The sequence below is a fragment of the Gouania willdenowi genome, chromosome 3, assembly GCF_900634775.1.
Source record: "Gouania willdenowi chromosome 3, fGouWil2.1, whole genome shotgun sequence".
Taxonomy (NCBI): Eukaryota; Metazoa; Chordata; class Actinopteri; order Blenniiformes; family Gobiesocidae; genus Gouania; species Gouania willdenowi.
The window spans coordinates 6,971,007-6,995,449 of NC_041046.1; the positions used below are offsets into that span (position 1 = coordinate 6,971,007).

At 40.4% G+C, this 24,443-nt stretch overlaps 1 protein-coding gene across 1 annotated transcript in view; it reads left to right on the forward strand.

The window, feature by feature from the left end:
- chsy1 (chondroitin sulfate synthase 1) overlaps window positions 1-23,073 on the forward strand; it is a 79,055-nt gene extending 55,982 nt beyond the window's left edge. The window contains exon 3 of the mRNA XM_028477267.1: window positions 20,394-23,073. Coding sequence (XP_028333068.1) covers window positions 20,394-21,986 — 1,593 coding nt within the window. The 3' untranslated portion in view covers window positions 21,987-23,073. The remainder of the gene's footprint in view (window positions 1-20,393) is intronic.
- The last annotated feature ends 1,370 nt before the right edge of the window (window positions 23,074-24,443 follow it).

Sequence of the window (24,443 nt, forward strand, 5' to 3'; positions counted from 1 at the left end):
GCAAAAAGCTGAGAAAAAAGCCTTTCTCTAAAAAAAAAAAAAAAAAAACCCTGTGAGTGCTGTCAAAGCTGGTTTTTTTTTTTTTTTGCTTTATTGACAGCTCTAACATCTGAAAATTGTTTCCTTATATATATATATATAAAAAAAAAAAAAACAGACAGGGCTTTTGATGGCAAACTTATTATTTATTATTTCTATATCAGAGTTGAATAGATTTCTTACTGTATTTTGGCATTCCTCCAGTTCCTAAGTTTCTCTCCCATCAGTCTGCACACACGCAACCTTCCTCCCGACACTCAGCAATGACCCGTTTAGCCCGGTTAGTTGATGGTTTTATCTCACCATCGCAACATTATCAACAATCTACTCAGGTCCACACATGTTCTGTGTTAGTATGTGGAGGTGTGAGCTGCTGGATACGTCACAATATCACTCTGTAGCGCCTTAATCTCACTCGTTCCTGCTTCTCCCCCCCAGCTAATGGTAGCATCAGTGGCTAATCTCTCATCTAAAGGTGCACTGCTGACATCTTCAGGGCACAGTTGGTCACTACAACACCCCACAGCTTAGATATTGATGAGGTAATCCCCATGAAAAAATGCAAATGACAAGTTATCTCGTCAATGGCACTGAGTGAGTTAATGAAAAAACCATTGAATTGCGCTAACACATGCATAGCACGTAAACACCTAGTCACTAGGTGTCAGTGAACCACATCAGACCTTGTTAAACTATCTCACTCATCAATGCATTTTAGCTAGAAGTTGATTTTACTTTATTTTCATAAAACATACTGGGCGCCTTTATAGATGTATGTAGTTATTTTTTTTTTTCTTCTAAGAACTTAACATAATCAGGATCTGTTGTAGAAGCAAAAGTTAAACTTTTTTTGAAAATTGTGACAGTTTGATAAACATGCCTTGAATTACAGTTGATTACCATTTACTGTACTTGTTCTTGCAAGTGTAAAAAAAATTAAATAAATTGTATTTCATGCCATTTTGTACTTGTTAAAATTTAAATTTGTAATTATTGATATCGCGTTGTATATCATGTAATCATGCACCATATCGTCAGATTCATTTCAATACACACCTCTATTGTTCAATAGTTATTTTAATTGTTTGCATTAAATCATCCCCTTCTTTTTATGAGCTGAAACAACCACAGACTGCATGAAAACAGGAGCTGTACCAAAAAAGTGATGGTAGAAATCACATGGGATACCAGCTGAAATAAATCAGAACCAGTCCTATCCTCTGTGTGCAGGACCTGGTCCAGGACCTGGGGAAGGAAAAAGGGCTGCAGCAGACTTTACCAGAACGTTTGGTCCTGTCCAGTCTAACAGAATCCATGCTTTAGGGTTTGGTGGAAAAATTCTGTTTTTCATAATTTAAATACAACATCCTGGTTGGCCAAAAAGGTTAAAATGTCATTGCAGATTTACTCCAATGAAAGGAGTGTAATATAGCCTTAAATCAACATGTACTCTTTTCTCATTGATAATTGTTCCAGTGTGCGTTTTATGAACCTATTGTGACTGCTCTGTGGAGCTGTTGGAGGTTAGCAATACTCAGCAAAGGTCTGACATGGTTTAACATTATCATACTTTATTGTCTTTAGCCAAATTTCACATAACAGCAACTACGTCATTATGATGCTAAAGCTGCTGGAAATGATCTTTAGACATTTAGACATAATGTAGATCTCTAGATAATAAATCAAGGAACATTTACTAAAAACAAAAAATGACGTAATGGAAAGGTTGAAATTGCCAATTGAAAGTTTGTTTTGATCTCCACTTAAAACATTGTTTGTTGTCGTGTCTGAAAAGTTTCATGCATTTTATTGTGGGATGTGGAGTCCTGTGAACAGATACATTGAAGTGTTTTTACTTCATTCTTACTCTGATTTCTTGTTTCTTCACCAAACAATGAGGGCAGTGATTGACTTTGTTCTAGTTTGTTCCTAATATTGTCCGTGACATTATCTCACTTGCCACACATTCAATTTCGGCTGCATTCCGATCTTTCATTTTTGGAAGTCACTTTGGCAGAGTTTTTAGGGGCAAACACAAGAAATCACTGTAAGAATTAAGTAAAAACGCATCCCACAATGCAATGCTCAAAACTTTAACGGCATTGTTAAGAGTGTTTACAGTGGGTATTGCTGTGCAAATGAACACATTTTGATTACGATTTCTATTAATATAACATAATAAAGAAAAAATAAAACATCCACGATTTAGGATATCTACAATGAATAAAGCTTGGCACACACGAGGAAAACCTATTATTAATAATAACTTGAGTTGTTTAATGCACACACACGCAAGCTCCTCTGCCCCGCCCCTCTCAAAGCTAAAGCTAGCCTAGCCAGTTGTTGCTAGCAGTCTTGAAACATGGCAGGAAAAATGCAGCAAAAACGCTTGGTAAACAAGGGAAACACTTTGGGTTTGATAAAGACCTAGAGCAAAAATCACGTGTTTTGTGCAAAAATGAACATACTTGATTTTAGTGTTTGAAGAATTGTATTTATGTTTAAAGAATATATTTTACATTGTTTTGTACAAAAAGCAAATAACTTTTTCCTTGACAAATCTTTTGAATAATCGTGGTTTTAATTATGACTTAAATAAGATTTTAAAATAGGTTATTTTTCTAAATTTGAGCGGCTCTAGCAGTGGGGATCAAAACGAACTTTCGAGCAGCAATTTCAACCCTTTTACGGCTTTTGTTTACGAGCAAATGATCCTGGATCGGTTGTTCTGAGGCCTCCACTATGTCTTTATCTCCAGCAGTTTTATTCCCTTCAAGCTTCCCTTGTGTCTTTAAATCCATGTTGGCATGATCTTCAGCCCTCTGCCTCCCTGATGGAGTGGATACACGCTTCCTGTAAATAATTACCTTTAATTAAAGGTTAATGTTTTTGCTCTTTGACATTTGATTGCTGTTGTTTTCAGTTCCGCCTGGTCTTTCGTTATACAGCTGTCAGTTGTTACCTCTGCCTTAAATTGTAAAGATTAGCAAGGGTAAGGTGGGACATCCCTTTTTCACTGTCACCCAGCAGTGATGTCCTCATGTCACATGTTTTTTATGAGGTAGGACATTCAACACAGCATAGAAAACCAATACAAACCCAGTGAGCACACCTGTAGGACTGACCTATCACTCCTTGCCTATACAAATGTAATCTATTTACAGCAGGTATTAGTAGAGTACATAACTGAGAAGCATTGCCACAGGTTTGGCTTATATTCTCACTGTGTGTTACTGGTGATTGTTCTACATGTGAAAGTGACTGCATTCCTGCAGCATTATGACGAAGTGTGCACACAGTCGGAGTCCAGGCACTCCACGCAAATCAAAGATGTTGTGCAACCTACAAGTAAAGCCTTGATAAATAATCAAAGCTCAACCATTCAATGACATGAAACAAAGTAAAAAAACAAACATGACACCAAAACACAAGCAGCAATAATTTATTTGACATTTACATTTTTATGTTTCTCCATTATTTTCTGTTTGTTCCTGGTGCAAAGCCTCCAGCTCACTAATAACCTTTGTTATTGTGCAGCTAGTGCTTTCTTAAAATGCCAGCATTTCTAATAGGATTCTAACAGCAAGCTGATAAAAGCACACAGAAAACTACATTTCCCCTCCACACGTTTGAAAGCTTGTATTGCTGCCAGATGTGAGACCTGTCTCCTGCTGGTGTGTTCATTTTATTCCGGAGGTTTTTAGTTTTTTTTTAATTGTGTTTATATTATTTATATCATATTCAGACTCGAGGGGGTACCAGGGCTTTCTGCTGATGCCACTTTCGGCCGATCCGGACACTTTTAAAAACCGACGAGAGAAGCTCAGCAGCAGTATGACCCAGGTGACCCCTGGTGCACAAAAACACTGACTAACAGGGTCTCCAGTGGGCGGGGTTTGGACTCTACTCAGGAATAATGTACATATCTGAGCACTTCTGTAAAACCGATGAGAGAAGCAGTTATTTTCTTTTTTGACTGGTGTAGTTGTTTTAACAAAAGCGCTTTTCAATAAATTGTATTATTATTATTACTATTATTGATGATTCAAGATTGTGATTGAGAGTGTGAAAAGGCTTATTACATAATCAGTTCTCACTTTGAAAGCGTAAATTTACGAGGTCCACTATTCACTAACCAGGTCCATGATTATTTTTACTAAGCTATTATTTTAATTCAATTTGCAAATTTGACAAAAGCGTAAAGGATGGCCACTAAATGGGCCAATAAGTGAAACCGCACTGATCAGCTGATTGGTCAGTGTTTGAAAAGCAGTAAAAACCTGAATTTTCAGCTCGTGTGCAGGAATAACTTTAGCAGCTAACTCGCCATTTCTGCCTCGGAGACGGATACCACGTTTACGCAAAAATTTTTTCAAGGAATCAATACTCTAATGGGGAAAATAATCTAAATCTGTCAGACTCGCTGCCTACACAATCAGCCAAGGTGAGTTTACCCCTCTTGACCTTTGACCTCATGCGCGAGAACTGAATGAGAGCAAGAGTTCTGAGTGTGAAAATGCTTCTTCAGATCATGTATAGAACAAGAGTGTCCAGGCTTGGTCCAATAGGTCTCCAATCTGGTTTTTTAGATGATTCTCTGTACAGATGAATGAGGACCTCTGCCTCATAAACAGTATACATGTTATCTAGAGTCATGTGTAAGTCTTATTTCTATACCATTGTCCCTTGGGAAGATGCAATAAAATGGTTTTCTCATGTAATTCTCTACTTGAATTTTTTTCCGGACCCATTCTGTCCTCAAGTTAGGAAAATCGTAATAAGCATGTAATTGCTGTCACATGTGCAATAAGGAACTGGTTCCAGTCAATAATGTGTCTACGTATTAGACAGACGTGCAGCTGGTGGACAATATACAAATGGCCAATGTAGCAAATATCTGGCTGTAAAGAGTTTCAGATTGTCATTGTCAGAGGTTTTGTTGGATCTGAAATCTGAGAAAGGTTGAAGAGTTTTTTGTCAGTGTGTCAGATTGTGTTCTCTACACACGCTTCTCTCTTGGGCTCATTGACGAACAAAGAACCTTTTCTGTGTTGTCATCTGTCTGATAGCACTCACCTTACAGCTCATTTCCTCTTCCTCTTTTCTGTGGCCTTTCTTCATCATTGAGTAATATATCCTGTACAAAAGTGATGACTCCTATTCATCTTCAGTCTATTGTTTGACACATGTCTTCCTTCACTGAATAACCCATCACACACTAACTTGGGACAAAGACTAAAACCTCTATTGTGTCTTTCCTTACATGTTTTTACAAATTACTAGAAACTGGCTTATAAACAACCCTCAAGTCTGTCTGTGAGGACCGTGTGACACCTGTGAGCTTTTGGTGCACATTTGCTATTTATTTAATTAATTTATTCACTTTATTAATTTCTAGAATAAATTAACTAACTGAATCTCAGCAGACCCAATCTGGTATGGGTTGAGAAGTGATGATAATTATGTATGTATGTAAATATGTTGCTGATTATCTCTATTGGCCCTTTAATGGCAAGTCGTATTGTAGAACGTTTTGTGTTAACATAATTTACTGAAGATGGTTCCTTTACAGCTGGGATGTCAAACTCCTTTTAGTTCAAAGGCCAAATACAAACCAGTTTGATCTCCAGTGGGCCGCAGATTTTAGGAGGGGGAAAAAAAAGAACAATTTTACCATGTTTGTGCACTAGTTTTCAATATCGGTTCAATTCACTTCATTTTGTTACCAATGTTTGTGTCTACGTATTAGACAAACGTGCAGCTGGTGGACAATATGCAAATGGCCAATGTAGCAAATATCTGGCTGTAAAGAGTTTCAGATTGTCATTGTCAGAGGTTTTGTTGGATCTGAAATCTGAGAAAGGTTAAAGAGTTTTTCGTCATTGCACAATGTTCGTGTTTGTGTCATTTAGAGGAATTTTGTGTAATTGTTGGTCGGAAATTGCAAGATTTGTGGAAAAATGAATCCACAGTTTACAATTAAAAATGACCATTTTTTTTTTTTTTTTTTTTTAATTTTAATTACTTTATTAATCTCTGAAGGGAAATTACGTTACACTCTGTTGTTTTTTTTGGGACATGCTTATCACACACATGGGCCTGAATCACACACATTCACAAACAGGACCTGTGGACATGCATCAATGGAGAGATGTCAGAGTGGGACTGCTTCCACAATGAAGGGAGCGCACCAGAGCAGTGTTGGGGTTTGGTGCCTTGCTCAAGGGCACCTCGACAGTGCTCGAGAAGTGCCCTGGCACCTCTCCAACTACCAGAACAACTTCTGTATTTTGGTCCGCATTGGGACTTGAACCGGCCACCCTCTGGTTTTTAACCCATGTCTCTATGGACTGAGCTACTGCATATAAACAACGGAAAAATGCAAGACTCTAAAAATGTTGTCGATATTTCAAATTCACCAATTTAATGAAACTACAACTGGATTATTTGGTAATTTACACAATAATTCATCTTTTCTGTCATTTGTACCTTTTCCTGCTGGCCGAATTGGCTGCTCTAAAGGGCCGGATGTGGCCCCCGGGCCTTGAGTTTGACACATCTGTATATCATGAAAGCATATCCTGCTAAACTGCTTGAAATGATCATGATTCATGTCCACTTAGTGGTGCCAACACAGCTTTACAAAACTACACGTTTTTCTTTGCGCGCTCTCCCACTGCCGATCCAGTACCGGGCAAGGAATGTTTGGAACCTAAAGTCTGCATTATTTGGCTGGTGTGAGTAGCTGCTTTTCCATTACCTTTGGAAATGCTCAAAATCTAAATAACGCAATAAAACTAGTAACGAAAACACCTGAATATCAAAAAAACACTCAAATATTGCTAAAAAGTTTCGACGCTTTCATGAGGAGGAATTTCAGACGTTTGGATATTGAAATGTGTCGCAAAAGCACTATGGAAACACTTTTTTTGCAAATGCACGTCACAGAATGATACGTACCTGGTCACATAACGTGAGGTACCTGGTCACATGGTCACTGCTCTCCGAGAAAACATGACGCAGTAAGTGTAAACAGAAGAGAAGGCCGGGACATTTTTTAGCATTAAACTTTAAAATGATTACTGCCACATTAGGCGTGAAACAACAAAGGAATACAGAGTGTCATAAGGAGGTTCTGAGACTCCGTCTTTCTGCAGCGAAGTCTCGCGGGATGAGATACGAGGGTCCGGCCCGAAACAATGTTCAATGGAAAGACCTTCAAAGCGCAATTATACATTGTAGACATTTAGAATAATTGCTTTTATTTTGCGAAAATCTGTAATGGAAACCCAGGTAATGCCACTGTGCTGTGTTTGAGCAGTGGACACTGATTGCACGAAAAACAGTCATTGGTCTAGTTCTCAATCACGCTTCTGCAACCACTTACAAACAATAGTCTAGTGACGATGTTGCTTCATTCATTTATTATATTTATAAGTGATTATGACCTACGTGTCTGTGGGAACTGTCGGGCTCAGGGTAGTGTGAATGTGAGCTGAATGAAGGTATGCCCGTCATTCCTGGATTGCCCGTGTAAGTGCACCGTTAATTGTTACAAGTCGATTGTACCAAATACCAAATACAATATATAATTTATAGTACCCAGTGACGTGCCGTGAGCACTAGGGTTGGGTAGGTAGGGCGTTCCAACAGCGGAGATAAGAAATAAAGGCTCCAGTGAACCTTTCTAGTATAAGAAAATAATTCAAATAAAACAATAGTCAATATTAACATTAACATGAGAGAGGGAGAGAACAGCTGGATGCCTGAAGCCCGTGTGGAGTCCGGTACGTGTGTCCGCTGCTGTGCAGAACCAGAGGGTTGCTGTGCGTGGACCTCCAAGGATGTCGCTTCGGGCGCACCGTCAAACTCTCGTGTCGCGTTGATGTCACGCCAGAATCAGCTGATCAGATGCGTATTCTACGCAGTGATGGCGCAATGTTCACGTGTGTATCACACAGCGTTGCTCAGTCCTGCTGGATGATGGTCAGTAGATCATCTTCAAATGGTGCTGATTGACTGATTGACAGATTCTGTTGCCGCATTAACTCAGATCAATGACAGCTCAGTAGGACGGTTTCTGTCCAAATCTGCTTATTTTTCATGGACGGATCAGAGCAAAGTTACAGGATCTGACAAAGCAGCCAAATTAAATTAGAAGGAAAAAAAATTAGGTTTTAAAGTTGTTTAAAAAAAACAAAACAAAAAAAGACACTTGTTTATTTAGTTTTCTACATTATTAAATGTTTGTGCAGCAGACAAAGAAGTCCATTTGCCTCCAATTTAACTTCCTCAAATGTCATTGTGTGCTTCTGTGCGCCTCACTTCTCCCTATTGATTGAGCAAAATGCTCATTTAAATTGGGTGGTCTCCACCACTTCTGCACGTGCACTATCATTGCTGCAATCTTAGTAAAGGATTTAGGGATGCACCTGGTTTACCACCCTTTATTTCAGATCTTAGTGAATTCACCCCAGAATGATGACACTTTTGAAGCCGGGAAATAAAAAGGACATTTTGAATGTGTTCACTGGTCGCTCTTAGTGGTCACCATCACTCATCGTCTGCAGTGGAAGTAAGCAGACGGTGAAAAGGTAGATGAACGCAATGTAGACTCATTTACAGCCTGCAGCACATGGTATAAATTAGGTGATTATGATGTTTGTGTTTGAGCTTCGGTAAACACACGGTGCCTACGTGGGCATCGCTCTATAAGAATCTCACACTGCTACTGCTGGCTGGAAGATGTTGGAAAAGCTAAACTTTGTCAGCTGACAGAAAGCCTGGAAATGATTGGTGGCTGAGGTTTGTCCAAATGATCCATGGATGCTGGATCTAGACACCAATCATTATTTTGTTGTGATCCATCAACTACTCCTTTAACATGTCCAGTTGGAGCTACATGTAATAAGTAATGCATATCATCGGAGCCATTTTCTGGAAAACATACATTCAGCTGTTCATCAGGCCAGTAACGTGCTTCAGTTTCCATGCTGATGCTTTGTTTGGTACTGGGATCCAGCAATCTTCACAACAACTGAAGTTTATTTTCTAATCTCTGTTTATCAGACGCTACAGCTTGTCTGTTAGATGTTAGCATAGATGTTATCATACAGCCCAACATCATTGCTTCTTTTTCCTTAGGCTGCTGCAAACCAGGAACAGCACAATAAAGCTGCACTTTTGGTTTAAATCACATCCAGTTGCCTAACCATCACAATGTGGTCCCTTAATGAGATAAAAACTGTACACTCAGCTTTTTTTTTTACCTGATTCTACGTCATCTTCTGTGCAGACATGTTCTCTGAACTATCCAACCCACTAATGGGTACTGGGACTCACTTCTCCTGTTGTCATACAGGCCAAACCCGGCCCTTTAGAGCACCTTTGTCAAACTCAAGGACCGGGGGCCAATTCCGGCCCTTTAGAGCATCCAATTTGGCCCATCGTAGAAAGTAAAAAAAAAAAATAAAAGACATGAATCATTGTGTAAATTACAACTATTTTGACTGTAGATATTGCAGTCCCTTCAAATACACAAATGTAATAAAACTATACTTGCTATTTATATAAAATTCTCAAGCACTCAAAGGTTCACCACATTTACATCACATGATGGCAGTCGTTTTTAAAAGCTAAATTCTTGAAAGAACACTCGATTTTTCCTTTGCTCAAATTATTTCAACAAATTAAATAAAAATGAATCACAGAATCAAGTAAATTTAAGTGAAGCTCCTGCAGGGACTGAAATCTGTCACCAAGTGCTTGATGATAGTCTGTGTCTTACTGATACATTATTGTTGAAATTACTTGTTTTCTGTGGCCCACTTCAGCTCAACTGGTCCTTATTTGGCCCCTGAACTAAAACAAGTTTGACACCCCTGCTTTAGAGCATCTAATTCAGACCACAGGAAAAAGTCAAAATGACAGAGAAAGCATAAATCATTGTCTGAATTAATATTTGCAGCGCTCACAGTTTCCCTATGCTTACATCACATGATGGCAGTCACGTTCAATCTCAAATTTTTTAAAAAAACTCCCAATCTTTCCAAAGTCAGTTTTGCCACAAAATTTCCACAAATTACATAAGAATTCAGTGAAGATCCTGCAGACTCTGATATCTGTCATTTATTGCTTAGGCGTTGTTGGTGCCTTCCATATTTCATTATTCATTTATACTTGAAAGTGCAAACTAGAGTACATTAATGTTGAAATCACTTTTTTCCTGTCGCGTATATTTAAAACCAAAGCCGGTGGTGTTTGTTCCCTGAACTAAAATGAGTTTGAGGCCCCTGATGAAAGATATCTGCACAAAGCTGAACATTGGTTCCACTGTGTTGTGATGGTGTTTGTTTCTAGGCTTGGTTGTTTTATCACACTTTTCCTTGGATTTGTATCAGGTCTAATCTTCTGTTTGAGTCCTAATGAAGAGAGAGGAGGAACTAAACCATTCCAGGTTGCTGTCAGTGTTCAGTAGGGATGCAACAAAATCTAAATTCTTGGCCGAAACAGAAAACCACTGAAATAAATTATTATGCTAATTATCAGTTCCATTGCAATCCTGGAATCCATTCTAATCTCCTTGTATTATTCAATGTTTAATACAGGCGATTAGTCTGGAAACACTCACAATGCGTTTGAGTTCTGGCGGTGGCACAAACACGCGTAGAGTAACCAATCAAACGAAGAGCGGACGTGACAACCATAGCGCGCTAAGCTAAGCTCCCTAAATGGAGCCGGCAGAGGAAAATGGCATGTAGTATGGTTCATACTTACGTTTTTAAAGCCTCTTCTTGTTGTGGTTTCAACGATATATTCAGGTCTTTTAAGACGGAGCAAAGCAGCAACTCTGAGCGTCTTCTTGGTGACAGGCGCCATGTTTTGTTTTGACACAGCTTGGCACAGGAGATATCCCGTTCTTTCTGTATGGCTCTGATTGGCTTGGTGTTTTTCGAACCGGGAGGGTGAGCAGAAACTGCGGCATTACCAGACCCACATACTTAATAAGAATTATGGAAGTGGGTGTGGCTTATCGCCAGACTATCCCATTGCATTTATAGCCTCTGAATGTGTACCAACTTCACTAAAATTAAAACAGTGCCACCGAAAATGGCCCAAAAGTGCATTTTCAGTGGCCAGAATGTTGGTCCATCATCAGTGTTATATTATCTCCTGTACTTAAAAGGATGTTAGAGTCGCTAACAGCATGTGTTCAATGCTTCCATGGTCTACTACACCTGATTGTGAAGGGTAATTGGTTATCAGGCTTTCTGTAGAGCTGCATGATGGCTCAATGGCCTCTAAAACATGCTGGATGGGGCTTTAACCCCCCACCCTGATCAGTTCTCTTTGAAAAAAGCAGAGTTTGAGTAGTACTGAAGGGAAAAGGCACATTTGCCAATTTGAAAGAAGACAGTTTGTTGAATATAAACTATATCTTACTCTTGTAATGGATTAAAGTGATTAACATTAACGACCACTCGCCTAATCATGTGTACGTTCTGCACTACTATCTCAACCCTGTTACTGATTCTTCTGCTTGGGCTCATTTTATTGCCCACTGCGGACCACAAGCTTGTTTTTCAGTCTTTCTGCTTCAGCTCGCATTGATATGATAACCTCTCTTTGTCAGGCATTCAGCAGCACTTACAGTTTGGACTTTCATTAGAAACTTGTGTTGGAAATAAAACATTCAGGACAATGCCTTTGTAGAGAAAAGCTTGAGGAACCCTGACCTACCCAGATAATCGTATGTGATACTAGTCATATTTACACAAACATGTGATTACAATGGTAAGATATTAAAGTTTTTGTAATCTCAAGATAACTAATGAGTTGACAGTGAACTAAAAGTTGTTGGAACATATTGCATATTCACCCTGCTAATACACATGAATTCATTAATTATTAATAAATACTGTGAGATTTTTAAACCAGCCTTTCTGTTTTGACACTGGAAAAAACAGCAAGAAATAAATGGTGAACACACTGTTGTGTTTAGGATGAGTGTAAAAATACAACCTCATGAATATCTCACTCTAAAGTTTAACAAAGGTTAGTAATACATGGGTTATGAATTGAGATTTTGCAATATATCATAAATTATAACATTGCCTTTGGTGATGTATTATTTTAAAGCTTATTCTGTCATTATTTTTTTTGTTGACAATACCAATGTCTTATTTGTTTGTTGCACTTAGTTTCTTTCAATTTATCAACAATTTGATCCAGAATCGTCTTTCTGGTGAGACTTGATTGAGAGAGAAAATTCTAGATTTCCAATTTCTATACTTGCTGATCACTGGACTGGAGGCAAGGCAAGGCAAATTTATTTGTATAGCGCATTTCATGCACAAGGCAACTCGATGTGCTTTACATGATAAAACATGCAACAGCTTAAAATCATTAAGAACATTCAAAATCATCAGTAAAATTAATTATAATCATCAACAAACACATTATATCAACAACATGACCAAAAATCTCTTTCTCAATCTTACGCAGTACAGAAAAAACTTTGATTTAAAAATGTTCACATTGGATGCTGATTTCAGCTCTGCTGCAGTTTGTTCCACTTCTTTGCAGCATAACAACTAAAAGCAGCATCACCATGTTTACTGTGAACTCTGGGCTCCACTATCTGACCTGTGTCCATAGATCTGAGAGACCTGCTGGGTTCATACCTGTCTAACATGTCACTGATGTATTCTGGACCAAACCCATTCACAGATTTATACACCAGCAGCAGAACTTTAAAGTCTATTCTGAGGCTGACTGGGAGCCAGTGTAAAGATTTTAAAACTGGAGTAATGTGTTCTGACCCCTTTGTTCTGGTTAAGACCCGAGCTGCAGCGTTCTGAACCAGCTGTAGATGTTTGATGCTCTTTTGGGGGATTCCTGTCAGAAGACCATTACAATAGTCCAGTCTGCTGGAGATAAAAGCATGGACCAGTTTCTCCTGATCTTTCTGAGTCATTAAACCTTTCACTCTGGAGATGTTCTTTAGGTGGTAGAAGATGTTTTTGTGATAGATTTGATCTGATGCTGAATGTAAGATCTGAGTCAATCAGAACACCAAGGTTTTTGACTTGGTCTTTAGCTTTAAAAGATCCAGACTCAGATACTTGCTGACAGCTGTCCTCTTTTCCTTGTTACCAAAGACAATCACCTCCATCTTGTCATGATTTAGTTGAAGGAAATGTTCACTCATCCAGCAGTTTACTTTTTCTAAGCAGTCACACAACACCCAATGGGACCATAGTCATCTGGGTTCAGCGATAGATATAGTTGTGTCATCTGCGTAGCTCTGATAATCAACCTTACATTTCTGTAAAATTTGTCTTAAAGGAAGCATTTAAAGGCTAAACAGAAGAGGTCCAAGAACAAAGCCCTGAGGAACCCCACAGGACATTGGTAATCTGTCACATTCAAAGTTTCCAATGCTTACAAAATAACTGCGCTCCTTCAAGTAGGACTTAAACCATTGCATTACTTTTCCATTTAGTCCATTGGACTAAATGGTGTTGGAAATAGAGCCGCAGTTCCCAGACTTTCCACAGTCCTGTACCCCTTCAGACATTTAACGTGATGTATTGTCATATACAATGTAGCACTACAGTAAAATTTGTCTCTGAATTTTACCTATCCTATTGAGGAATAATACATAATATATACATACTCTAACTTGATTGATTTTTTTTTATTTTTTTTTTAAAGAAATCTACCAAGATTAGCACAAAGCAAAGTAGCTCTCGTCATCTTTGGGCTTTTTTTTTTTTTTAATGAGATTGTTTTTCCTTCACCACCAGAGGGCAGTCTAACAGAGGCCAATGTGTCATTTGTGGCAATGCACAGAGGCTCCTGACTGCTGCTCTATTTATATTATAGTTTACAACGTATACATGACAACTTGCGTACCCCTCGAGGTATCTGTACCTCACTTTGGGAACCTAGGTCTTAGAGAGTTACTTTGTGTGTAACTGACATCTTTGGACCATTGTGGATGTTTCAGAGGCTTTTCCCAAAGCTAAACATTTTGGACAGGCCGCCCCTGTTTACAAGGCAGCCAATTACAGCAGAATAATGCCGTCTCCAATTACATTTGCACGGCCCGCTCAGAGGCAGACACTGCTTATTGTCCTGCAGATTAAACTCGGCCAGAGCACCCCCCCCCCCCCCCCCCCCCCACTCTGTGCGAGCCCTAAGCTTTACTCCCCCTGCCTGCACGTGCACATGACACACTTTTATAGATCAATTAATTAACACTTCATTTTTCTACAGTGATTAAAATAATCAGATACAGTGACACTACTTGACACGTTTAAATGTCTTTGGTAGCAGTAGACCGACACATGAAGGGCGCATGTAAAGAAACGTTTAAACTGTTGGGAAGTTGCCGTGGTGACAGAGTGAGAGGTTCCATCCGTACCAAACTCAAACAACATTAACCCTGACGTTGGCCCAGGACTCATTAAAGGGATATTCATCACATAACGGATAAATAAGTGTCTCAGGAAACTGAAAGATTCGGCCTCAAATTACTGCAACATTGACCAAATGCCTTCAAGTCACAATATTTTACATCCCAATAAGCAAAGAGTTATACTGAGCATCCATGTATGTTGCCACAAGAGGAGAAGCTTTTTTTGATGCCTGATCAAATTAAATCAGACATGGGCAACTGGCTGCTCAGGGCCTCATGTGCTCTCTGACTAATATTGTGCACACAAAATGACTCCAAAAATACACAAAATACCTCTCAGAAAACATATAAAATCACAGATAAATACACAAAATGACAACAAAAATACACAAAAGGTGACAAAAATATTAAAAATTACTCTGAAAACACACAAGATGACTTTAAAAATACCCAAAAATATACAAAATGACAAAAATTAACACAAAATGAGAACAGAAATTCACACAACTATAAATGATGCAAAAGGCCAACAAAAATACATTCCACTATGGAAAGAAACGCACACAAAATGAGGAATAATATACAAAGCATCAACAAAAACTACACCAGTGCAGCAGTTTTTAAAAAACTGGTATCAGGAAATAATCAGGAGAATGTTTCATCAGCTTGGTGAACTGTTTGATTGCAAAGTGGACTTAAATTTTATAATCGGCAGGGTTTGAAATATGAGTTTTGGTCCATATTGTCCAGCCCTAATGTTTCAACCATTGTAGGGGGCTTTTCTGCTGTTTTTTGCATTTTTAATTGGTACTGTCGTACAATTTATTTTACACTTGGAGACAAAAGGGACTTCCAGACGTGCATGTGTTATTTTAAATCTACAACAGTCTCAATATTACTGTAGGTCCCACATAATACCTCATTTAAATCTGAAAAGTGCGTCTTCGAGGCAGTCTTTTAAATAAAATGTTATTTCTTGTCTATACAGTGTCTGTGAGTAGACGTACTGGCCACCCCAGCCTGTCATTACCTGATCTGGTTAGATCTCTGAAGCTAAGCAGGTCTGGTCCTGGTTAGTAGTTGAATGGAAACCACTGAGAATTCCAGGTGCCACAGTGGGGGACAGTCACCTCAGTGGTATCTGTCATTGTCATTGGGCAAGGCACTTCACCCACATTGCCTAGTATGAATGGAGGGACCTTTCAATGCCAGGGGTGCACAATACGTTGATCGCGGAGGCATTTTGTCGATCTTGCATGTGAGCCGCAAGACCTCATAAATGAATGAAAATGGCACCAGAAATGAAACCCTAACCCTAACCCCAATTCAGCTTTTGACCTCAGTTTTAGGGGCGCTAGTGCACTAATATGTTAATCTAATAATAAGTAGAAGTAGACCAGCCCAGAGACGCTCACAACAACCAACCAGTACATTTATTATCAGCATCTTCAGACAACCTCTGTGTGTGGAAGTCATCAAAGTTCTTCTAAAGAACAAAATTAGCTACAAATCCTGAAACACTGTGTGTGCTACTGACTGGCACTGCTAAATGTGCTTTTTATTGTCGGTCTTTGATCAAGTGAGCAGCTGTTTGGTGCTTAGCATTTTCTAAATATTCATTGTATTTTTTTTTTTTTTTATGTAGTTTAATCAAACATTTTTTCCTCGTGACTGAGAGGGAGATTTTTAATGTTTTACTGCTGATTTAATTTAACGTTAAATGTTTCATGTAAAACACATTTAATTGCCTCGTGTATGAAATGTGCTTTACAAATACATTTGTCCTGCCTGCTTTGCCTTATTATTATACAGATATTGAATAATGATTGAATAATTGTAATATTAATAATAATAATTGTAATAGTGTAAATATTAAAATCTGATTATTTACAATTATAACCCCCCCACCCCCACCATAACCTGTGTTAGAAGTAGCTCGTGAGCTGAAAAAGTGTGTGTGCAGTCTGTGCACCCCTGCCCTACGCTGTGAACGATTCCTGGTTAAAACCCTGCTTGTGTTTAAAATAGAATCAGAGTAAAGTAAGAAACTGAACTGTGTGCGTGCGCGTGTGTGTGTGTGCGTGCGCGGCTGGAGGCTGCAGGTGTAGCCCTTACATTAACAGAGCGGTGACTCCAGGGAGCTTTTAGGGTGAAACGTCCTGAGTCACTGCAGCATTGTCTTAGATCTCTGAGCAACTGTTGAGTATCATTAAAAACTCTGAGCTTCATCTGAGGCCAAAGGCTGGAGCTCCTCTTCTCTCTGTCTCTGGTAGGAAGGCTTTAGCTTGGTGAGCAGGAAGTGAAGCTGTGAGGTTAATGGCTGTGAAGAAATCACTCTAACGAGCCTTAAGTGCAACACTAGGGTCACGTAATGTGAACATGTTAATGATGGTGAATCCACAGGGGAGGCAGGTTAAATTAAACCCTCCTGAGCAGTCAGCTGAATGTCAGTGTTACCCTGGTCTCACCCAGCACCGCTGTCAGGTTGGATGAGCTGAGCTCACTACAGCTGGAATCAGGTCTCCAGAGCAACTCACAGTTTTTCCAGTGCTTATATTCTATGATTAAAGGCATTTTTAATGTTAAACTATTGAAAAAAACCTTCAAGTTTCCTCAAATATTAAATAATATTTCCCTAAATTAAATAGAAATGTGTCACAAAATCTAGGAACTTTAAAGTGAAGGTCCTGTTGGGCTAATATTTGTCATTAATTGCTTGGATATTATTAGTTTCTTACATATTTAGTATTTTATGTATACGTAGAAGTGTAAACTATGGCACAGTAATGTTTTCCAGCATATAATCTGTGACCCACTTAAGATCAAACTGCTCTGTATTTGGCCCCTGAACTAAAATGAGTTTGACACCCCTGCTCTACGCTAATAGAAACACGTCACCTGACCACTCATTTACCACGCAGTGCCGGAGTCCGTGTAAAATCTAGAAGTTAAGCATGACCCGACCAAAGATCTTCCTCTCTAGTTCTCACGTAGTCAAAGATAGTTTTCTTGGTTCAATAATAAAAGCATCAAAGCTAACTTAAGCTCTTCTTTTTTGATTGATGTAAGAATGTGATTAGGTTTTTTAAAGATGCTGAGTCATCAGGTTAGACGTACGGTGCTCGTACAGGAGGAATGTGCCCTGCTTCTGCTCTCTGCAGAAACAAAGAAAGGCTGTTTATGTTTTGTCAGAGATACCGAGCTAAGGTTGCTTTGTGTAAATGAATGCACACATGTGTAAATGTAAAGACTGAGTCAAACCATTTTTCACAAGGTTTGTATGTGTTAATAAGCCGGCGGTAAAGGAATGCAGAAGCAGCTGAAGGAACAGCAGAGTAACCCAGGCACTTTCTCTCTGTGTGTGTGTGTGTGTCTGTGTGTCACTTTTAATGCCCTCATAGTTTGTGTGTGAGAACGGGGGGTGTTCTGCTTCTCTTTTATATCAAAAGTAGAATTGCACAAGCTCTGACTATTCCTCCACTGTATAACACATTCTTAATGTGTGCGTTACTCTCACATGCAGTAAACGGTTCTGTTCACTCTGTGGGGCACAATCCCTTTAATAGCCAGTTAGCATTAGCATCAGCAGAAAATGAGCTGTAACACGTTGTTTAGTGTCTGACTGTGATTGCATTGATATGGAGTTGAGTTGATGGTGAGCACAGAGGCAGGTGATTGGCTACAGACAGGTTGGTCCAATCCTCAGCTTCTGCATTTTGTTCTGCATGCTAACACATGAAGGCGGTCTTTGCATCATACCTGTTATGTATACCGTTTTAGCCGGGAAACTCCCGTATTTCACCCCTCTTTCCCACCATCTTCCCGTATTAGTATTTTCCCGTAAATATCCCGTATTGTAATGTAATAATAAATAAAATATACCTTACTAAACTGAACGCCGTCACTAGCCTCGTGAGAACTGCCATCTGAAATGGCCTGAGTGACAGTTCTCACGAGATTAGAGCTGACAGCGGCAACAAACCCGGAAACAACTCAGAACAGAGATGATGAATGAAGACATTCTGGTGAAAAAAAACTAAGAACTGGTGTAAATACGTTGTAAAATGTGACAGAGTTTATCTTCCTAAAGACCATCAGGATGGGACACAGTTACACGTTCTGTTAGATTAATAACTGAGATTTTATCGTCTACCACGGCTGAAGGAACACGTAAGTCACCATGAAAAATCAGCCAATCACAAGCGCCACAAATATACACTGCTTTACAAAGTGTTAAATAATGTAAAATCTGTAATAAATGTCTAATAAGTCATTAGTGAATACCAGAGAACCACATGAGTGAGCATGAGAAATTATAAGAAAATATATAATGAAAATAAAATGTTAATGTCTAATTTAAAGACAATGTGAAATTAACAGTAAATATGCAACGTGTTGACTTGTATATAAACTGTAAGTATATTAATTAAACACATGTGCTTCATATACACATTTATGTTTTTATTTAGGCTGTTTTATAATTTAGGAATTAGGGCTGGGCGATATATCGAGATTCAAGATGTATCGAGTTTTCTATTTTGTAGAAAACTATAATATTTCATATATCAATATATATATAGATAAATATGTATATATGTATATATGTATATATATATATATATATATATATATATATATAATAGCTTATTATGTATCAAAATACTAGTTTTAGGAGTCGCTGCTTTTACTTCTCAGAACAACATGTAAAGCTCAGTTAGATGATTAATGAGTAGCACATATTGTGCAGCTGTTAATAAAGGTTGACCTATCAGATTCTAATCACATAATTGTATTTAGTAAGTGGTTGACAAGTGATTATTTAGATTTCTTATACACCTATTTTAAAATATAAGGGATACTGGAGCTTAGTTGGGCGGGTGGGACGGCTCGTAGTGGGCGCCAGAAAATTTCCCTTATTTTCAAATCCAAAACTTGACAGGTATGCTTTGCGTCAAGAATAAAGCTGTGTTTGAAATCGCATATTAACGTACTACTCATTCTGAGTATGTTGTGTGTTCCAATGAGATAGTGTGCAAAGAATATGTGAGAATTACCCGGATGTATACTATATCAGGACATTTTTTAAGTATGCCCAGTGGGCACCCTAGTCATACTCGACCGCCTCATGATGCATTGTGAAAAAGCATCTCTTCTTGTGTTCCATTCGTTTTTTTTAACAATGTTGTAAATAGGGCTCTTATTTTGAAGTTAACCAGAAGTTTTGTCAGTAGCACAATGAAGGGTCCCCGAAAATGTCCAAAATGTCAGCATAAAATGTTTTTTCCGCGAGTTTTTTTGGATCAAATGAGCACATGTTGATATTCTACTTGGTCACTTTCTCACTTAAAATGTTTTCAGAATTTTCAAAGGTGGAGAATCAACAGAGATATTTAGCCTCAGTGTGAACAAGGTTTTTGTCCTTGTAGGTTCTAAATGCATCTTAGGAAACTTCGAAGTATACTTCAATGGGAACGCTCATCCTTATCCTCCTAACCATACTAATAGTATATAATGGACAGTATATGCTAATTTAGTCTGTTGTGTGTAGTACGTTAGTATGCCATTTTGAATGCAGCTTGTCTTTCTGGCAAAAACAGCCAGAGAAACGGTCTGCTGTCTTTATGGTATTTGATAACTAACATTTGAAAAACCAGCTCATAGAGAAATTTGGGGGTAACATCAGTCGCCCTCTCCACTCAGTGTGTTTTTCCCTATTTTCTTGTTTAGATGGTGTAGATGTTGAGCTTTGTGTAAATGATTCTCACATTTTGTTTTAATTGCAATGGAGACGCATCTGCCAAATATTTGTTAGATTTTGTCAAGAAAAACACTTTTTCAGGTTCAGCATCCAGAGTTTTTGTGTCTGTTCTTTGAGATTCTACTGACTGAGTTGTTGAGGTTTCTAATCACAGACCTTCTCTTCTGTCCACAGATGCAGCAGCTCTTCTACGAGAACTATGAGCCAAACAAGAAGGGCTACATCCGAGATCTCCACAACAGCAAGATCCACCAGGCCATCACGCTGCACCCCAACAAGAACCCCCCCTACCAGTACCGCCTCCACAGCTACATGCTCAGTCGCAAGATCGCAGACCTACGCCACCGGACCATTCAGCTGCACCGGGAGATCGTTCAGATGGGGCGCTACGGAGCGGCGGAGCCCAGCCGAGAGGACCTCCAGCTGGGCATGCCCCCGTCGTTCATGCGCTTTCACCCACACCAAAGGGACGAAGTTCTGGAGTGGGAGTTCCTGACGGGAAAGTACATGTTCTCCTCATCGGACAGTCAGCCGCCCCGCCGTGGGATGGACTCCTCCCAGAGGCAGGCCCTGGATGACATCATCATGCAAGTGATGGAGATGATCAATGCCAACGCCAAGACCCGGGGGCGCGTCATTGATTTTAAGGAAATACAGTATGGCTATCGCAGAGTGAACCCGTTATACGGTGCAGAGTATGTGCTGGACCTGCTGCTGCTGTATAAGAAGCACAAAGGAAAAACCATGACGGTTCCTGTGAGGAGGCACGCATACCTGCAGCAAACCTTCAGCCAGATCCAGTTCAGAGAGGACGAGGAGATGGATGCTAAAGCCCTAGCTAGTCACATCAACAAGGAGTCTGACTCGCTGTCGTTCCTGTCCAACTCGCTGAAGATGCTGGTGCCTTTCAAGCTGGCCACGTCGGGGCAGGCCCACAGGGAACCGAAGGAGGAACGGGTCAACATCCTGGTGCCTCTGTCCGGTCGCTACGACATCTTTGTGCGCTTCATGGCCAACTTTGAGCGGGTTTGTCTGATCCCCAACCAGAACGTGAAGCTGCTGATCCTGCTGTTCAGCACGGACAACAACACGGAGCGGGTGAAGCAGGTGGAGCTGATGAGGGAGTACCACATGAAGTATCCACGCGCTGACATGGAGATCAAGTCTGTGGCCGGCTCCTTCTCCAGAGCTCTGGCTTTGGAAGTGGGTTCCCTGCACTTCTCCAATGACTCTCTGCTCTTCTACTGTGACGTGGACTTGCTCTTCACCAGCGACTTCCTCAAGCGTTGCCGTGGCAACACCGCCCTGGGGGAACAGACTTACTTCCCCATTATCTTCAGCCAGTACGACCCCAAGGTGGTGTACGCTGGGAAGGTGCCCAGCAACAACCACTACGTCTTCACCTCTAAGACGGGCCTGTGGAGGAACTACGGCTTTGGGATCGTCTGCGTCTACAAGGGGGACTTGGTTGGGGTCGGGGGCTTCGACACCTCCATCCAGGGCTGGGGGCTCGAGGACGTGGATCTGTACAATAAATTTGTCCAGTCTGGGATTAAGTTGTTCCGGAGCACGGACACGGGGATAGTGCACGTCCACCACCCGGTTCTATGTGACCCAAACCTGGAGGCCAAGCAGTACAAGATGTGCCTGGGGTCCAAAGCGTCGTCGCACGGCTCCACCCAGCAGCTGGCCGAGCTGTGGCTGGAGAAGAACGAGCACGGCTTCAGGAGACTGGCCACCAATAACGGCTCAGTGAGGACAGCATGAGAGAAGCTGGGTCTGGACCTCCTCCTCTTAGTGCCCCGATCAAGACTTAATTTATTTTTTATTCCAACCAGAGACTTCACGTGGATATATTTTGAAAATATGTCTTTTTTTAGAACCTATACAGAAATGCCATATAGAACAATTCAAAGAGACTTAGAAGAATGAAACGCTCATGGTTTGTCTGTAATGTCAGTGCAGTGGGATGGGGGAGGCGGGGCTTACACAGTGGTGGTGTGGAAGTGTTATGCTTGTTTTGAGTCCTCGTCCTCGCAGACCAACAGTGCTCAAACCAACTCTGATTCTGAATGTTTACACTACGTGAACCAATGAATGCTCACATCTCAGCTCCACGCCATTTGTTCCATTCATTTGATTTTAGGGTTCCAGGAACTTTAATCAACACTGTTCTTTCTTCTTTTTTTTTATATCGTTGAAATTTCTATGAACGCAACTGCTGGATTTGATGTCATTCTTCCTTTGCTGTTTAATTTATTGAGTTTGCAGCCGGTGTTTGTGACGCGCTGGCTGCAGGATGTGTGGATCCAAACGATTGTAGAGCCTCGGCCCCGTTTTCTATGTTCTTCTCAAACTCGTGATCACCAAAGAGTTTTGCACAGTCTGCTTTAGTGTGTGTGTGTGTGTGTGTGTGTGTGTGTGTGTGCACAACGTTATGTAAACACTTGTGGCTGTTTAAAGCAGATCAATGACTGTGTGTGGATGGTTACTGAGGTGTGTGTCAGCAGGCTGAAATGGGAGCGGCTCACACGCACACACACACTTCCTTTTTGTTGAATCAAGGTTCCTGTTTACTGGTATTTGTGGTCTCGGTACTGTTTCTCACTAAGCTGGGACTGGGATGTGACCCCGTTTGTCTGCCTTGTGCTCCCTATGGACAGGTACTGTACATGTAGCACTCCATCAGGTTAGCACGGTTAGCTTCAACATCACAGCATGTTAACACTGAGTACGACTGTGCTGTTTGAGTGCTTTTTCTTCTGGGCCTTTTGGTATTTTTGTTTTGTTCTCCAGTTCCATCTGAATGGACCAGGTTTTCTATTTAAAAGGAAATAAAGTGGGAGAAAAGTAATGTGCTTATTGTGTCTTTTTATTACAGCTGTAAATTACAGAACCTGGATCCTTTTTTTAGTAGCAGGTTCTTTGTCTATGGTCCATAAATTTAAAAACACACCGTGGACATTTTGACCTAAAGCGTTGACACATATGAGTTATTTTAAATGATTCCTCAGGCCAATATACAGCGCTTCCCTCTTGAAATACAGACCATGTAAGTTTGGAGAGACGGACCGTCTTTGGCCAGGTCATGTGACCTGGAGAATGTCTAGAGAACGTTTCACTTTACGGCAGTCATGTGACCACAGGCTCGGATATACATAGTTCTCACATGACGCCACAACATACGGGCATTTCCTGACCCGGCACCATTGCTGTGGGCAGCTGAAACATGTGTTTACAGCCAGAAGAGCAACATGGTAGTTTTGTGTTGGGTTAATGGTGCAATAATCGCCGCAATAGTTCAGTTAAACGTGGATTTTTTAGTAAGGGAAGTCGGCAAGTCAGATCCGTACCTTTGTGATAAGGATTGGCTCTAAGAGCTGGGTAGGTCGGGCTAGGGTGTCAAACAGGGCTGGGCTTGCGCCGCGGCTACAGTCTATGCTCTGGAGGAGTAGTCGCCACTGCCGCACTCTTCTCCTGGCTGCTGGAGACCCGGTGCTCAGCCCCACGATGGCAGCAAGGCCAGGAAGTAGGGGGGAGCACCACCGACGCAGTGAGGAGGGCTGAGCGCCTGGCCTCCAGCGACGGGGAGAGGGGGGCGGCGGGGGCGGCTGCTCCTCCAGCCATGGCGCGAGCCCAGCCCTGCTTCTTGACCCAGCCCAACCGACCCAGCCCTTAGAGCCAATCCTTATCCTGAAGTTCCAGGTCAACTACTGTCTGCATACGCAATCAAAAGACAAGGTAGGCTGGCCCGACTGACTATTTGTTGATTTTTACGACAGTGCTGCAGCGCTTGTGGCCACTAGGGACGCTTGCGTGAAAGTTACCGGTCTAGCGCCCTAGTGGCCAAAAGTTATACAGTGTGCCTTTAACACAGTAGTAATAATAGTAATCTCATTTCAGACGTTTCATGGATTCTCAGTTCAGCTCGTTAGCATTTTAAAAAGAAAATATGATGGGAGTTTAATGACCTGCTCTGAGGACAGACAACAACAAAACTAAAGCAAGTTCTGCTGGAGCTTCATCATTATGAGCTTAGACAATTTTAAGTTGTATTCTAGATTTTACAGGAAGCCAATACATTTTAATGACATCCCCACAAAACATTACAATATATTGTTACAATTACATTGGTTAATTTTTTTATTTTTGTTCTCACATGTATGGACAGTATGTGTGTGAATTTGTCATCGGGGACAAACTACGAAACCGTTCTATAGTTTA